Source organism: Mugil cephalus, chromosome 1 (assembly GCF_022458985.1).
Source record: "Mugil cephalus isolate CIBA_MC_2020 chromosome 1, CIBA_Mcephalus_1.1, whole genome shotgun sequence".
Lineage (NCBI taxonomy): Eukaryota > Metazoa > Chordata > Actinopteri > Mugiliformes > Mugilidae > Mugil > Mugil cephalus.
In genome coordinates, this window is record NC_061770.1 from 29,326,476 (window position 1) to 29,343,977 (window position 17,502).

General features: G+C 43.6%; 2 protein-coding genes across 2 annotated transcripts; one reads left to right on the top strand and one right to left on the bottom strand.

Annotated features, from left to right (window-relative positions):
* Positions 1-4,733, top strand: LOC125022943 (zinc finger protein basonuclin-2-like). Its single transcript, XM_047609949.1, has 8 exons — positions 1-27; positions 152-254; positions 1,216-1,385; positions 1,476-1,541; positions 2,997-3,395; positions 3,491-3,835; positions 4,005-4,061; positions 4,656-4,733. Exons 1-8 carry the CDS (start codon positions 1-3, stop codon positions 4,731-4,733), a joined length of 1,245 nt encoding a protein of 414 aa, XP_047465905.1.
* Positions 4,734-6,392: 1,659 nt separating this feature from the next.
* LOC125022957 (Fc receptor-like protein 5) lies at positions 6,393-17,396 on the bottom strand. Its single transcript, XM_047609970.1, has 7 exons — positions 17,335-17,396; positions 17,190-17,225; positions 16,185-16,448; positions 15,860-16,105; positions 15,602-15,784; positions 7,749-7,875; positions 6,393-6,471 (listed from the first exon to the last, which is right to left on the bottom strand). Exons 1-7 carry the CDS (start codon positions 17,363-17,365, stop codon positions 6,393-6,395), a joined length of 966 nt encoding a protein of 321 aa, XP_047465926.1. The 5' UTR covers positions 17,366-17,396.
* Positions 17,397-17,502: the final 106 nt, after the last annotated feature.

Below are 17,502 nucleotides of genomic sequence, written 5' to 3' on the forward strand. Positions count from 1 at the left end.
ATGAGGATGAGTCCAGACACAGACCAGGTACCGACTCCAGCCTTTCTCACGTCTGTATGGAAAACGTGAAAAACGTGCTAAACGTCTCTAATAATAAACTGATGAACTCTGTTTGTGTGTCTGCCTGGTCCTGGTCCTGGTCCTGGTCCAGTCCATCAGGTGCACCGTGTCCAGCTGCAGCTGTGTGCGTTTCAAACCAGGAAGTGTCCAGCTAAGGTCATGTGACCACTGTGGACACGGCTGGGTGGCTCACGGTAAAGTTGATGTAAATGTTTGTGTCGAAGCTTCACACTCTGCTCACTGGAGTTTTCAGTCAAAAGTAGTCGAACATTAATGTCACAGACACCTGGGGACCATGGGGTCCTAAACATTTATAATCAGGTGTTTAATCGCAGAGAACGGCCGACGTCTTGACAAAACGAGAACCGACAGATGCTCTGCAGATGTGTGCAGTCGCCACGGTGACATGAAGTCAGGCGTTGCTGTCATCACATCAGTACGAGCATCTGGAGAGAGCACGCCTGCCTTTTTCAACTGAATCCATATCGTCTTATCCAAAAAGCTGATCATCAATCATACTATAATATACTTTCATCTCGCAGAAACCCAGATCACCACCTCATTCACTTTCAATTTGTGCATCGAACTTATTTAACACTTTTTAAGCTTCACCGCATGGCAGCAGGTTATATCTGCTATATCCTTACTTACAGCAATACTCATTTTAATACAATATATCATCTTTAAATACACCTTTGTCAAAGAGGAATAATACTCGCTGGCCTAACGGTGGCAAAAAAAAGAAGAATTGCTTTAAGATGGAAACCAGCAGCAGAGGAAATCAAAACCAGACTTGTGAGACGATTTAAATGAATATATTTGGTCATAACTTACCTTGTTGGATCCCTAATAATAATCGCATCTTGTTTTAGTGGCCATGATTTGTTTATTTTTGAATGATTATGGGATAAAATTTGTGCATAGTGTTAATTTGTCATAATTGCTGTTAAAAAACATTTAATCACAAAAAAGAGAAAAGAAACTGGACTTGTAGGGTTTTTCTAAGAAGACATTTTGCGAATATCTTCTCCTAACCCTAACCCTACAAATCCAGTTGCCTTTCTTTAACACTTTTTGGATAAACCATGACCTGGATGGCTCATAATCTTTATTTTTAATTAATCTGACTGGCCAGATATGTATATTCTCCTCCAGCCCTCGATAAGCTCCAGGCCCATCCTCCGTCCCGTTGCGGCCCAGTGGAGGTGGCCCTTCCTGGGCTGGTGTTCGACCTGAGCTCCCTGGTCCTGTACGGAGCTCAGGCCGTTCCCGTCCGGCTGAAGATATTACTGGACCGCCTCTACAGCGTCCTGACCCCAGAGCAGGTACAGCTCAGCGTCTGGAAGGAAAGCAGTGGAGATATTTACACACAATAGATAACAGTGTAACAGATTACTCTTGGTTTCCGTCGTCAGGTCGGCCACATACTGCACGCCCTGAACTGGAGCCTGGGGGACTATGTTAGAGGGTACATGCTGCAGGTGAACACCAACACACTCAACTGTACTGTGCTATGTCAACATCTAGTGTCGGATTATTAAACTAAAATATAGATTTGCTTGAAAGTATTTGCACCTGTCCCAATTTTCTACATTTCTGCATAAAAATGACTGAAATTGCTTAAAGATGTTGTGAACGATGAGGCAGCAGTTAACAAGAATGTTTAGTCGCCGCAATTTCTAAAAGAAAATGTCAGGACATCCTTCCATGAGCTGTATCTCTAAAGAGTCTGGAAGCCACAAATAATCCACAGAGTCAGACAGATTGAAGACGACTGTTCCCCTCCACAGGAGTGGTCCACCAACAAACATCACTCCATCATAGTGGTAGAGGAACCAGATGAACCCAGGGGAACTTCTAAGCAGCTAAAGGCCTCTCTCACATTGGCTGATGTTAATGTGGATGAATCCACTCAACAACCAAAGACACTGCTCTCTGTCCACAAAGAACATTTGGGTCATGGAGGAAGACAACAAGCCCAAGAAGGTTGTTGTGGACAAACTGTCCAGTGAATAATAGCTATGATTGTGCTGAAATACCACAAAGCTCACATGTTCTACAAAGGTTCCAGTAAAAAAAAACATTTGGATCAAACCAAAGAACCTAAACTGTTCCTCCATGTTGGATATTTACCTCTTGAAGGGGAATCTGGCTACAAAATACTACTGATTCACATAATAATACACACAGGTCAAGAGTTGGACATTTAGTCTATCAAATTCTGCCACTGTGCACATTACAGACTCCATAAAAATAATAAAATGAGACTCCAAGACATTTTAGTACATATCTCAATGCCTCGTAGAAAACGCAGGCAGTGTTTAATATGTGTGGTACCACCCTTTGACCACTAGATAGAGACAAAAGACCACAGATGAAATTGAAGTGTGTATTGTTGAGGGTTTTGTTCCATTTAGAGACAGTCACAAAGAAAACACCACAAACTGTTAGTTAGATAACCTGGTTTGAGGTTTTGTGGGATAGATGGTGTTAATACTATGTCCTCAACCACACCTTGAATTTCTGATCAGTGGAGTCATTGAACTAAGTGTGAATAACAGGAAGTTAATTTGAACCGCATCCTTTAAATGCAGTTGAGTATCTGGATCTTTTAAACAAAAACCTAAACTAAACCTCAGATTTGAAAAAGCCACTTGGATTAAACGTCTTCAATAAAACTCAACAAATTCAGCTGCCTTTGTTTTAGATGTAACGTGACCTGGATGACTGAGAACTTTCACGCCAGTCTGTTCCTATTCGTCTGATTTCGTGACCTGACTCGACTGTATTTGACTTACATGCTAGGTTAAACCTAAAGTTTTTAGTCTTCCTTCTTTCTAGAATAACAGTTGTTATTTGTTGGGACCAAACACAGAGTTTTGTTATTTGAAAATTTGAAAAGCTCGCTCTGGGTCTAAGAGTCGTTTTCTCCCCAGTATCCCAGAGGAAAGGTGTTGGACCACTGGTTCATGGCGACTCCTGAAGAAGAGCTGCTCATCCTCCAACAGTTCCTTCGCTTCGGCGAGACACGCCCCATAGTCGAGTTGATGACCATTCAGTGCATGGAGGCTGTCAATCACATCTCCGATCCAGAGCTAAAACTCACCTTAAAGAGCTTCCAATCAAACATCAACACCAATATGGGAACTCTGACGATGTTAAGGAACTCAAGAGACTCACAATTCATAGCTGGTGTCAGACTTGTGGAGAAAAACATTCCTGTTGAGCAACTCGACACTCTGCAACATTTTGAAAGCTTCCCAGGTGGACTCTCTTTACTTCTGCCTTTCCACTTTCCAAGCTCTGCCTTCCAGTGTTTGGTTCCCCCCACCAAGGTAATTAAATGCTTTGTCTTCCAAGCTGTGTGAGTGTGCCACTTCCCACAAGCTTCATGACCTTCCTGTTCTTCTTCTTTTTTCTCTTTTTCCAGGAGCTTGTTCTTCCCACTAAGCTAACACAGAGCCTCCGACAGCCCGGGGGGGCAAAACTGACTGAGAGAAAGAGGAATGAAGGAGGAAGACGAGAAGGAGAGTCTGATCTGAACTTCCATCACTCTGAAGATGAACAGGTGTTAAAAGTTAAAACAGATCCTGATAAGCCAAACCCTCCCAGGTCCGACCACAACTGCATGGTCTACAACAGCCCGAAGCCTGATCTTTGCAGGGGAACTACCTCTTCATCCTTAAACTTCTCACCAGTCCCTTCTTCAACTTCACTCTATTCATCCAACTCCTCACTTTCCTCCTCGCTTCTGAACATTTCCAAGAAGTTGCAAGTATCCACATCATCCTCTCTGCATCCTCTCCCGTCCTTTTCTTCCTCCTTCCTCAGTCCTACCACCACCTCCTCGTTTTCTTCCTCCTTTCATCCTCGTCCATCCTCATCTTCGTCCCTGCATCCTCTTCCATCTTCCCTATCCTCCTTCTCTTCACCTTCCCTTGCAGGAGGTCGGAAGGGGAGGGTCTGCTGTGGTGTTTGTGGCAAAAGCTTCTACGATAAAGGTAGGGATGCCGTGGTTTAACTCTAATTCTATTGCACATTAAATAACTCAAGTCTATGTACTCTGCTGAGTTGATGACTTAGGTCACACTATCTCCCGGGGCAGATGTTTTACTCATCTTAAAACTTGGGGTTCCCCAGGGTCTACACTGAGATCCACACAGAGTTGTAGAGAGTTTAATTAAAGGGCATTTCCAGATCTTCATGTTGTCCAAGCTGAGGCATGCTTCCAGGCCAGCTGATCTTGAGTTGGACATGGTTCAGTTCAAGAGATTCCTCGGGGTTAAAACTCTCTTTCCAATTTTGTGGTTTAATCTTCCTCTAAAGTCCAATTCAATGTCTTCTATTGATTTTACATTTTGAGGTTCCACAGGACCTCTCATTGGCCAAGGTTTAATTCAATGACTTTTGCTGATCATCTTGGTCCGATTTGAGACTGATCTTGTATCACAGACAACTCAAGTCAGAAATGCCCAGCTAATTTAGTTTCACAAAATTGCACAAGATAAAACCTAAGGTACTCCCTGGAGCTTGGGGTTTGGGGTTCAATTCAAACCATTTTCTGGTTTTGCATTTTGGGTTTTTGTTTTTTGGAGTCCAATTCAAGTTCTACCATTCTTATTGTTGTGGAGTTCCCCAAGGGCTACATCAAGATCCCCTTCTTGTGTCACTGAATTGCCCATGGTTTAATGGAAGGTCCTTTACTGACGTTTGTGTGCACAGACTTGTGAGGGTTTCAATTCAAGGTCCTCTGCATAGCTTGTATTGTGGTGTACCTTGTGGACTCAATATCTTCCAATTTTGTGGTTTAGACGTGTCATTGTCCTGGTTTTTACCAATATATCAAGTGCATATTTTAATCACCTAGTGTCTGTGAAGATTCTTCAACATCCATGATATATCCAAAAAAACATTTAAGAACTGCAACTGGACTTGTAGAGTTTCTATAACATGCTTCATCTGAGTAGCTTCTTATCTTGTGGGTATCATCCATCAGAAAGACTTACTTGCCTTGTTTTTGTTAAAGACCAGAAACTGGAACAACTAGTGTCCGTTAATGACTAGATATTTACCTTAGAGATTTTTAATGGTTTAAAATAGGAGTAAAGGAAGCCATCTATGTCAGATTGGACAAAAAACTTCTCTAAATAGAGGAGGTGGACTGAGCTATAATCTGCCATCAGTCTTAACTTCAGTTGCCAAGAAGTTTGAACCCCATTCACAGGGGTAAGGGCAACATTCATAATTAAAGAGGACAGGGACAAATAGTCCCTCCTCAACTACAGGTAAGTATCCAGTCGTTAATGAACACTTTATTTGTACCAATTTCTCATGGGCTACACCCACAGAGTTTCTTATTTAAACCTCAACATCCCACCAGTCACCAATTAGAACTGAAGAAGCTTCTCAGATGAAACATCTTCTCAAAAGTCTACAAGTTCAGTTGCCTTTCTCAAATTCTTTTTGGACATTTAGTCATCTAGTGTTCTGGGTTTCCTCAGGGTTTGATTCACATCCTTGTCCTTCATAAGTCGTCACTTCCATCAAACCATCCACCAGAGAAATTTTAAATCCACCCTATTATTACTATTCCCTATAGTCTCTAGTCCTGACGTTGGTACTTAACAATATCACTGCTTTTCTTTCGTGTGTGTAGGTACTTTGAAGATCCACTACAACGCTGTCCACCTGAAGATCAAACACTGTTGCACCGTGGTGGGTTGTACCATGGTTTTCAGCTCACTGCGCAGCCGAAACCGACACAGCGCCAATCCAAACCCACGACTGCACTCAGGCGGCAGCCAGAACGCACAATCAGACCAGACGGTCAAACAGACTGAAACACAGATACATGAGACTGAGCAGACTCACAAACATGACCCTCAGACACATATGTGGAGGGACGCACTGTGGACAAACAATAATGATGCACAAAGACAAGCACACACGATGAGGAATGGTGTAAATTGTCATTCAAACCCTCAACACGGCTGTCAGCACAACACGCCCTGTCAAGCCGACTCCCCTCCTCTTTCACCCCTCCCTCCATCTCGGACTCTGAACCAAGACAATAATCACTGTTTAAATAACCAGCCAACATTGCCTCCGCCTCCTCTCCCCTCACCTCCCTCCCTCATTCCCCTCATAGTTCCTGTGGCGAGTCAAGTCGAACGCTGTCACCACCTCCTCAGCCCTCGAGCCAACGACACTGGTCCAGCTCCACGCAGCCCAACCACAGATACAATGACGGTGAGTTACAATCAACCTGCATCACACGACTCCTGCGTCGCAGAAGGAAAACAAAAAGAAACCTCCATCAGTCAGTTGACCAATCAGCAGTGGAGATGGGAGTCAACTCCAAAGAAGAAACCCAGGAAGTCAAGCATGCCGGTGAAAATAGAAAGAGACACCCTACAGAGCAGGAGAAATGAGGACGAAGAGGACTGTTGAAGAGCTGAGGTGTTGGTTACATTCAGTAACAAATGTATAATAAATAAATTAAATTCAACACAAACCAGTATACTTTGAAAAATCTCCAAACTGATGATTTTCGTACTCACTGACGGGTGAATACAAACAACAGTGTTTCCATCAATGTGATGAGACTCAGTTCTGTACAGTTAGCTATAAATCAGGAAACTGTCTCAGTCTGATCTTCACAACACATGTTTGTGTTGAAGTGTATGATGACAACGGACAAAGGAGCTCAGAAAAAGCTTTGTTGTTGCTCATCAGGCTGGAAAACGTTCCACAACCATCTCTAAAGAGTTTGGAAGCCACAAATAATCCACAGAGAGTCAGACAGATTAAAGACGACTGTTCCCCTCCACAGGAGTGGTCCACCAACAAACATCACTCCATCATAGTGGGAGAGGAACCAGAGGAACCCAGGGGAACTTCTAAGCAGCTAAAGGCCTCTCTCACATTGGCTGATGTTCATGTTGATGAATCCACTCAACAACCAAAGACACTGCTCTCTGTCCACAAAGAACATCTGGGACAATGTTTAGTGGACAGATGAGACCAGAGTAGAATAGTTTGGTTTAAATGTGTGGGCATCGTCATGTTTGGAGATGAACCAACACTGCATTCCAGCATCAGAACCTCATCCCTCCATGAAACATGGGGGCGCTAATGTCCTGGTTTGGTTTCTGCTGCATCTGCTCATCATTGATGGACCAATGAACTGTGAATTCTACCAGTGAACTCTGAAAGAAAATGTCAGGACATGAGTCCATGAGCTGAATATGAAGAGAAACTGGGTCATGGGTGAAGACAAGGAGCCCAAGAACACCAGTGGTTCTCCAGAAGAACCAGATGAATGTTTAGGAACAAGTCAAAGTCCTGACCTTCATCCAGTAGAAATGTTGGAGCATCAGCTGATGAGAGGAAACCACCAACATCTCACAACTCAACTGGGTCTGTTCTGGGATGAGATTCCTCCAAGCTGCTGTAGACACTAATCAGCTGTTACCAGAAGTAAAATCAGTAAAATATTTCCATTTCATTTGTTTGATTGAGTTTTTCTTCTTTCAGGGAGGAGTAATTTGACACAGGCACAGTCTTTTCCTTTGGAGTAGCAACAAGTATAGAACAAAAATATCACACAGACAAAAGCCACATGATCACATGAAACAACACACAACCCAAAGGCTGAGAACTGAACTAATGAGTGCATCTCCAGATACAAGAACTGTGGCTTATAACAGAAGTGATGCTCTGTGGTGAAATCATTGATGTTGTCACAGTCGTCATCCAATCCCTGCTCAGCTTGGGAGGGCGGGGTCATCACCATGGAGATGGGGAGTTCACTTCCTGCAGTCAGAACAACTGATAAAGAAAATATAGACAGTGAATTCATTCAGAAACCTGTCATTGATTGATTGATTGATTGATTGATGAGTGAATGTTACCTATTGGTCTGTGTTGACATAAAGACACCATGAGGAGAGTGGAGATGAAGTTTGGACAGCACACCAACACGCTGTAGACCACTTTGTGGACAAGGTTGCCTGAGCATGGAGAGGTGGGCGTGATCTCAGCATTGTTGGGAAGGGGGGTTGCAGATGTGGGTGGGGCTGAGGTTGTTACTGAAGATACAGAAGATGGTATCAGTTAATGGACATACTGTTTGTGTTATTTTTGATATAGAAACATGTTTAGGTTAATATTGATGTAAAAAGGGCAGAATAAAATGGCACTTGAGTTGGGCGCATACTGATGTTTTCGTCTGTTTCTTACTGCTCCACAGACATATAGCGCTGTGCATTCATTGCATACAGCTTTCTATGTCTTTATAGCTCAGAGGAAGTTCTGGCTTCAACTGGCTCCAACTAGCATCAACATAGACTGAATATCCACATAAAAAGTGGTGAAGTGTCCCTTTAAGGCAACTGGTCACTGGACTCACTCTCACACAGTAAAGACACAGAGTTTTGATGGCGTTTCTTGGACAGACTCAGTGAGTATCAGACTGTAACAGAGGAAGTTGACTAACCTTGGTTTGTTGTGCAGCACAGCAGAGAGCCCAGAACTAAAGAGAAATCACACTGTGAGCTTTAATGACTGTTGTGCTGTGGGAAGCAGCAGTGATCATCTCTCAACGTTTAGAGACCAACACACATCCAGCAGATCAGACTCACCCAGCAGCCTCTGGACAGATGTTCCCTCCATTCTGCAGCTGACTGAAATGAGACCAGCAGCAGTTTGACCGGTTTGACACTAAAAGCCTCTTCCTTCCTCTTTCTGCAGCAGCTTATCCACAATTTTCTTAACAGCAGCTAACAGTTTCTAAAACTTGGGGTGAAAAAAAGAACTCATAGATGAAACCACATTATCTCATGTGACAAAACACTAAGAGAAAAGAACTTTATTTGTGCTTGACCCTATAAAACACTATGTCAAAAAAAAAAAAAAAAAAAATTGTTATGAGCTCAGATCCTTGAAAAAGCAGAACGAGGTGTTTGAAAAGAAGGAACATACACCACCACATTCACACTGATATTAAAGGGTTGTGGAAACATTTTCTGTAGGAGTAGGAGTAGTGAAACAGGAAGTAGGAAGTGTTTTGTTTGTACTTTTTAGTATGTTGGAAGTCTCAAGTAAAGAAACGTTTGCACTTATCCGATCCTGCCTCCTCGTGTTCCTTTCGACTTCCACAATATACCACTATAACGTTTGGACTACAAATGCCTAGCCAGCAGCATTAGGTAAGAAATGATGGGACATGCGACTAAACTTCAACCAAGAATAATGTGAACACACACTTATCCTAACAATCCACACCTGGCTTAACTAAGCCGCGTCTTTTTATGTTGACTCGGCAACGTGCAACCAATTAAAGCACCAACAAGGCTCAGCAAATAAAGGAAGTCATCATCCAACTTTTGTGCAACACCCCCCAGCATCCACAGCCCTGTGTCAAAGATCTGACAAGCACACAATGGATAGACCCAAATGCATGATTTTAAAACAACAGTATTTTCCAAAGCAGTCTCTTTAATTAGAAAGCAGGTTCAGTCAGGTTCAGGTTCAGCAATCGCTGCCCAGGGCTTCTAAGCAGCTAAAGGCCTCTCTCACATTGGCTGATGTTCATGTTGATGAATCCACTCAACAACCAAAGACACTGCTCTCTGTCCAAAAAGAACATTTGGGACAATTTTTAGTGGACAGATGAGACCAGAGTAGAATAGTTTGGTTTAAATGTTTCGGCATCGTCATGTTTGGGGATGAACCAACACTGCATTCCAGCATCAGAACCTCATCCCTCCATGAGGGTCTTCTGCTGGAACGCAGTGAACTCGAAAAGAAAATGTCAGGACATGAGTCCATGAGCTATATGTGAAGAGAAACTGGGTCATGGAGGAAGAAAACAAGCCCAAGAAGCTTGTTGTTGACAAACTGTCCAGTGAATAATAGCTATGATTGTGCTGAAATACCACAAAGCTCACATATTCTACAAAGGTTCTGGTAAAGACTAAAACCATTTGGATCAAACCAACCACATTGGATTTTTACCTCTTTAAGGGGAATCTGGCTACAAAATACTACTGATTCACACAATAATACACACAGATCAACAGTTGGACATTTAATCTATCAAATTCTGCCACTGTGCACATTACAGACTCCATAAAAATAATAACATTAGACTCCAAGACATTTTAGTACATGTCTCAATGCCTAGTAGGAAACGCAGGCAGTGTTTAATATGTGTAGTACCACCCTTTGACCAATAGATAGAGACAAAAGACCACAGATGAAATTGAAGTGTGTATTGTGGAGGGTTTTGTTCCATTTAGACGACTTTAGAACAAACAAACACTGGTAAACTGTTTTTAAAGGTTTAAATCATGACATTCTAGAGATAGTGACAAAGATAACGCAACATACACTTACAAGCTGTTAGTTACATAACCTGGTTTGAGGTTTTGTTTCATAGAAGGTGTTAAGACCATGTCCCTAACCACACCTTGAATCAGGAATTTCTAATTTCTTCCCACTAAGCTAACACGGAGCCTCCGACAGCCCGGTGGGACAAAACTGACTGAGAGAAAGAATAATGAAGGAGGAAGAAGAGAAAGAGAGTCTGATCTGAACTTTCATCAGTCTGAAGATGAACAGAACCGCATGGTCTACAACAGCCAGAAGCCTGATCTTTGCAAGGAAACTACCTCTTCATCCTCAAACCTCTCACCAGTCCCTTCTTTGAAGGGACTTTATCTGTGCCTGACACTACGTAAAAACAAACAAACAAACAAACAAATAAATAAAACAACAACAACAAAAAACACTTATACCACTGAAGGGCCTCATGGGTCTGCACCAATCCTATATTTTCAGATCTGAGTGAACAGAGGGCAGATGCACGTAACTATTATAAGGGATTAATCCTGGATATATTGGTTATCCTGGATAAACTTAGCTTCAAGTTGGTTGCACAAAAGCAGGTTAACTTTATCCATGGTGATTTATCCTCTGCATCTAGCCTGCTCCAGACAAGGCTACCAATTAGGTGAAGATTGGACAGTTGCAGTTACCACTCCAGGGCCATAAGCAGAACCCTGGCCCCCATCATCTCTACCTTGGCCAGTACTGCCGGTATGAGTAGAAAGGGAGGAAAGGCACACAACAGGCACTGGGGCCATTGGCCCGCCAGATCGTCCACCCCCAGTGTCCCCGCAGGACCTGCTATGGAATACCACAGCGGACAATGGGTGGTCTCCTGTGAGGCAAAGAGATCTACCTGGGCCTGTCCGAACCACGCCCAAATGGCATCCACAATCTGTGGGTGAAGCCTCCACTCCCCCGGCCTATTTCCGAGGCATCTGTAGTTATGGTAACACTGGAGCACAGTAGGGCCAGAGCAATGCCCTCCCTGAGGCCCAGGACAGTGGCCCACCTTGCCAGCGTTGGAAAACAAATTGGGGACACCGGAACAAGCTTCCGGCCATCCTCGTGTAGGCTCACCTTGAGCATTGTGAGCCAACGCTGCAGGGGCTGCAAGCCCAGTGGCACCACCTGAGATACCTCCGCCATGAGGCCCAATAGCCTCTGGCTACACTCCACTATGACGTGCTTGTCCACCGTCAACTGTGACAAGCCGTCCATCAGCACTGCTGTCTTCTTCATGGTGAGGACAGCTCTCATCAGATTCGAATCCAGATCCAAACCTAGATATTCTATCCTTTGCACTGGAACAAGGCGACTCTTCTCCCTGTTTAGTGCCAGCCTGAGGTACTCGAGGTGACTCAACACCTTCGTGGAATGTGGACGTACACATCGTGCAGGTTCACTGGAGTGAACCAGTCGCTGTGGTGTATGGATGACAGAAGGCTTGACAACCGAAGCATGTGAAAAGGGAGGCGCTTCAGGAAACTGTTGAATCCCTTCAGGTTCAAGATGGATGGAGTTCACCGTCCTTCTTGGAAACCAGGAAGTAGGTTGAATAAAACCAGCAGTGCACCTTCCCGCTGGGGACTGGCATTATTGCCCCCTCCTGTAGTAGGGCCACGACCTCTGCTACACGGGACTGGTGACCTGCCCCGTTGTGCAGGAGGGTGGGAACAATTCTGTATCCTGACTCCAGTGTACTCAGCACCCAAGGACACTGAGTGCACCGGCGCCAGTGAGCCAGGTGCTGAGGGGAGAATCGTGTGGCGGGAGGCTAAACAACTATCAGCGACGGCGGGGCTGGCCCCCAGCTGACTGAGTACTGGTGCCTCCAAAATGAGCAGTTCCACTGCCGTCATTGCGAAAGGAACGCTGGAGAGTCTGGCTGACCCGGTGCAAATCTCACAGAGCATGTGAGCTCCCTTGTTCTGCGAGACTGCTCCAAGGCTGCCTCACACGGGGGGGCAAAGACCTCACCAGGCAACGCCCTCCCTGAGCTGTCCTGCAGCAGGCCCTCCAAATAGAGCAGCAACAAGGAGTTAGTGTTCGCCAGCCTGGCGGCCAAAGCTGAGGCATGATAAGCTCTGCGGGGCTGGTTATCAGTTGCCCTGCAGTGTCTGTTTAGATGAGTGCCATTTGTCTCCTGAAACAGCTCACTCTTGGAGAGAGACCCATACAGTGGCATGCTGACCTGATATGAAAGAGAACAATCCTGTGGTGGATCTCCTGTCAACATGTGAGAAATTAATGTGTTTTATAGAGTTTTGATAATTTCATCGTCATGCATCCAAATATTATAAATACAGTCATTTCATTTGCTGGTTGACCTTTAGTTTTAGTAGTATTTATTAGCACAGATTATGTATGAAGGCTAAAAGCTCATTAGCTCATCAATAGACAAAATATTTGAGCAAGAAAAAAAGGTTTATTTGGAATCTCTTCCTAATTCAAGACAACACCAACACTGAAAGCTTCAAAATGATACAACAAAATCAGACAGTACAATACAGATGTTAAACAAATGGGAAAGAGAAAAAAAATAATTATATTGTGGTGGACACTAGGGGGTGGTAGTTTCACACCAGAACAGGGGATGAGGAAGAAGCAGAGCAGGAGTAGTGAAACAGGAAGTAGGAAGTGTTTTGTTTGAAGTTTTTTGTATGTTGGAAGTCTCAAGTAAAGAAACGTTTGCACTTATCTGATCCTGCCTCCTCCTGTTCCCTTTGATAAAAAGTATCAAAGAAAGTGACTTTACTGTTGGATCTAAAGGGTTCCACATCTTTCTGACTTTTCTTTTTAAATTCAATCTTTCTACTCATTCATTTGGTCTTATTACTATCAGGTTTAGTGTTATATTACAATGCTAATAAAGAAGTGTTGAAGTGCTCTCAGAGGTTTTTGAATATGTGGACCATTGCAGTTGATTAGATTTTTACTTTCAAAGGTTGCTGGAGTTGCACAGATGATCTCAATCATGGCTGATGAGAACAACATTGATTGATTGAACATAGTATATATATATCTATGTCCAGTCTTCTCAGTGTTCTCCTTTTAATTTCCACCAGTTCTGGATTTCCCTTTTCTCTCTGAATTTTGTCAGCTCTGTCTGTTTCTGCAGGTGTTCTGTGTAAACAACTCTTATAGTTTGTGGATTCTGTGCAAAAAATGTCAATCACCAGCAGTATTTGTGTATAGATTTATTTCTGCATATACTCTCCATGTATCCAGCCTGCTTTTGAGGCTGTACAGTCTCTGGGTCCTGTAACACATATTTTTATTAGCACCACATCACCGACCTGTATTCATGTTGGACTAAACAAGCAGCGGATCTCCCCAGCATTGACATGATACCTCACGCATTCTGGTGTCCAGTGACAGCGTCTCCTCATCTGCAGAGGTTCACTCCTCCTGCCACATACATGCAGACGTGAATCAAAAGAACTCACATGGACATTTAAAGGACAAGCCAAGCCTGTTATTTAATAAAATGTACAGAACTAACTGGATCATCTTCTGGTGGCTCCAAAAGTGCAACCATGTCCCCAGACACTGCATGAAAATTCAAAGTCAGATAGTATAATATTGTTAAATGTGTTTAAACTGTAGTGGAGCTGTATCTCTGAAGGAGCTGCCACCGTTGCTCGGACTGAGTCCATCATGGTCCCTCCCCGGACCTCCTTTATCACTGGCCTCCCTTTGTTAAGATCCACTGCCAGCTCCTCCGCTGGGGTCAGCTCTTGGCTTTGTGGGCCACCCCCTGTGGGAGTTTTATGGGATTTGTTTTTCTTGACCGCTAAAATCATACAGAAATTCATTGTCAGCAGACAACAAATCTATTACTTCAATGGGTAATTTCTATTTATGCTACACTATAGTACCTCACTAGACCGCAGAATATTCTTCTATCTGATTTTCACCTGCTTTCCTGTCCTTTACTGGACAGACAGGTTTGTTCTTTAAGAAGGATGATGAATGAAACAGATCATGGGCCAAAACATTGAATAAAAGAGTAGATCATTTCTTTAAACTAAATTAAACTCTACATAACATGAGTAACTAATCAGCACTGCATCCTTTAACTGTAACTATGACAGTTCCAGTGGAGTACAGTTTATGAATTGTACATGTTTGGGCTACATATGCATTGAAGCGGTCCATTATTGTCCACCAGGCTTTTCTCTCTCCTTTTTAATTGCGCTGGTGTTGCCATTTTTATAGTGTCCTTTAATTGTTCATGTTGTCCAAGTAACTCTTGTTCAGTGGTGGTAAAGTAGGACACAGGACAAGATGTTACAATCCCTCGTGCCATGATCTGAGGCAAAACTCATTTAGAAGCCGAGTCCAACTGAAAAACCGACCAGCAGACCAGCAGTCAGCTACTAACTAGCCTAGCCTAGCCAGCAGCAGTAGGTGATGAGAGGAGATGGGACATGCAACTACACTTCAACCAACATCTCTCCCTTCTGACAAGATCAAAAGTAACACACAAGAAAACACCAGTTAACAAGCCTGCACTTCAACCAAGAATAATGTGAACACACACCTAACAATCCACACCTGGTTTAACTAAGCTGGGACTTTTTATGTTGACTCGGCAACATGCAACCGATTAATCCAAGAATAAAGCAGGTTCAGTACATGGAGTTCAGGTGGAGAAGGCAGACCAAGCAAAAAGGGGCAAGACAGAGGAAAAAGACAAAGAAGACAAAATAACAGGAATTAATGAATAGAAATGAAAAGACACAAACATCAGGAGACATCACACCCTGGACCTTCTACAACAGTCCTATTCCCAAGGGATTGGGATGGGATATCTTCTATATGAAGATAAAACTGAAGATCGGAAAGACAAAAGACTAAACATTGACAGAGAGACACAAAACCTTTTTTCCTTCAAAGAGCCATTTTTATTTCTGGTCAATATTTGTCAGAGACTGTTCAGAAGTGATGCTCTGTGGTGAAAACATTAATGTCTCATAGTCGTCATCCAATTCCTGTTCAGCTTGGGAGGGCGGGATCATCATCATGGAGACTGAGAGTTTACTTCCTGTAGTCAGAGCAGGTGATAAAGAAAATGCAGAGAGTGAAAAAAATCAGAAACCTGTCATTGATTGATTGATTGATTGATTGACTGATCAGTGAATGTTACCTGTTGGTCTGTGTCGACATAAAGACACCATGAGGAGAGTGGAGATGAAGTATGGACAGAACACCACCAGGTGGCAGATCAGTCTGAGGACAAGGTGGAGGGAGGATGGTGGCAGGGGTGTGGCCTCAATAGTGGTGGGAGGTGGAGAAGAAGATGTGGGCGGAGGGGTTGTTGTAGTTTTCTCTGTCGAGAGAATCTCACCTGGTCAGATGAACATGTGCATGAAATAAGAGTTGAAATCAAAGTGAAGCTCCTCACCTGTGACAGTGATCCAGCTGGATGGAGACTCTCCATGACTGATGATGTGACACTTGTAGAGGCCTTCATCAGACCTGGTAACATGGTGGATGGTCATGTGGCCTGTAGGCTCAGCCCTGATCAAGGAGCCATCTTTATAGAAAGTAGCTGAGAGGATGGAGGGAGTGGTCTTTGTTTTACAGAGCAGAGTGACGTCATCTCCCTCCATCACAGGGAGGACAGGACTCTGCAGGATCACTGGTCCACCTCAACACAGAGACAAACTACAGCATTTCATCCATTTCCACACAGCTTCATCAATACTAACTCCACAGTCTGAGCTTACCAGAGACAGTGAGGTTAATGCTGTTACTGGTTGCTCCCTCTCTGGACTCACACCAGTAAACTCCACTGTCCAATGGGAAGATGTAGTTAATGTTACAGGAAGAACCAACTGGTTTTCCCCACCCAGCTCCACACTGAGTCCTCTGTCCTGTGGTGGTGTTTCTCCTCAGAGTCCATCCAGCAGAGCTGTCGTTCTCCTCACAGCTCAGAGACACAAAGTCTCCTTTAAAGACCTGAGAGCTGCTGGGACTCACAGTCAGACGAGCTGGGAGGGTTCAGATGAAACAACATTGATCATTTACATTTCTGTCCTCATTAAATAACCTCTAGATTTCCACAAGTCATAAACTAACCATGTCTCCAACAGTAAAAATGTTTTTTTTTTACAGTGTATGGACTCAGACAGACAGTCAGGGATTCATCTTTTCCAGCTTAGAGAGCAGGAAGCAGAGAGAAGCAGAGGCTGCAGCTGCATTAGCGTTGCAAGAAAATACATCCAGAGTCGACCGTCCACAAACTGAAGCCCAAACAGAGACTGATGGTTCCTTGGATCAAATTTCTCTCAGATGTGAAAAGAAACTAAATCATTTCAGCTTCTATGAACTTCAGCCTGAGTTTGTGTGTGTTTTTCTCACAGTTCATGAAAGCTTTACTCCTCACTGAGTGAATAACGGTAGTTTAGGATGAAAAAGTAACAACCACTGTCTAGATTGGAGACACACAGCAACTCAGACAACACATTGTTGAACATCATGACAGTTTAACAACGACTGTGTGAACAGGAAGCTCAGCTTTCTATGTCTTTATAGCTCAGAGGAAGTTCTGGCTTCAACTGGCTCCAACTAGCATCAACACAGACTGAATATCCACATAAAAAGTGGTGAAGTGTCCCTTTAAGGCAGCTGGTCACTGGACTCACTCTCACACAGTAAAGACACAGAGTTTTGATGGCGTTTCTTGGACAGACTCAGTGAGTATCAGACTGTAACAGAGGAAGTTGACTAACCTTGGTTTGTTGTGCAGCACAGCAGAGAGCCCAGAACTAAAGAGAAACCACACTTTGAGTTTTAATGACTGTTGTGCTGTGGGAAGCAGCAGTGATCATCTCTCAGCGTTTAGACACCAACACACATCCAGCAGATCAGACTCACCCAGCAGCCTCTGGACAGATGTTCCCTCCATTCTGCATCTGACTGAAATGAGACCAGCAGCAGTTTCATAGAAACTAAAACAGTCTTCTTTCCTTTTTTTATTAGCTACATGTCAGCAAGTTTCATTGCAGGAACAAATCTTGTGGTCTTCCACAGAGCAGTGTGACT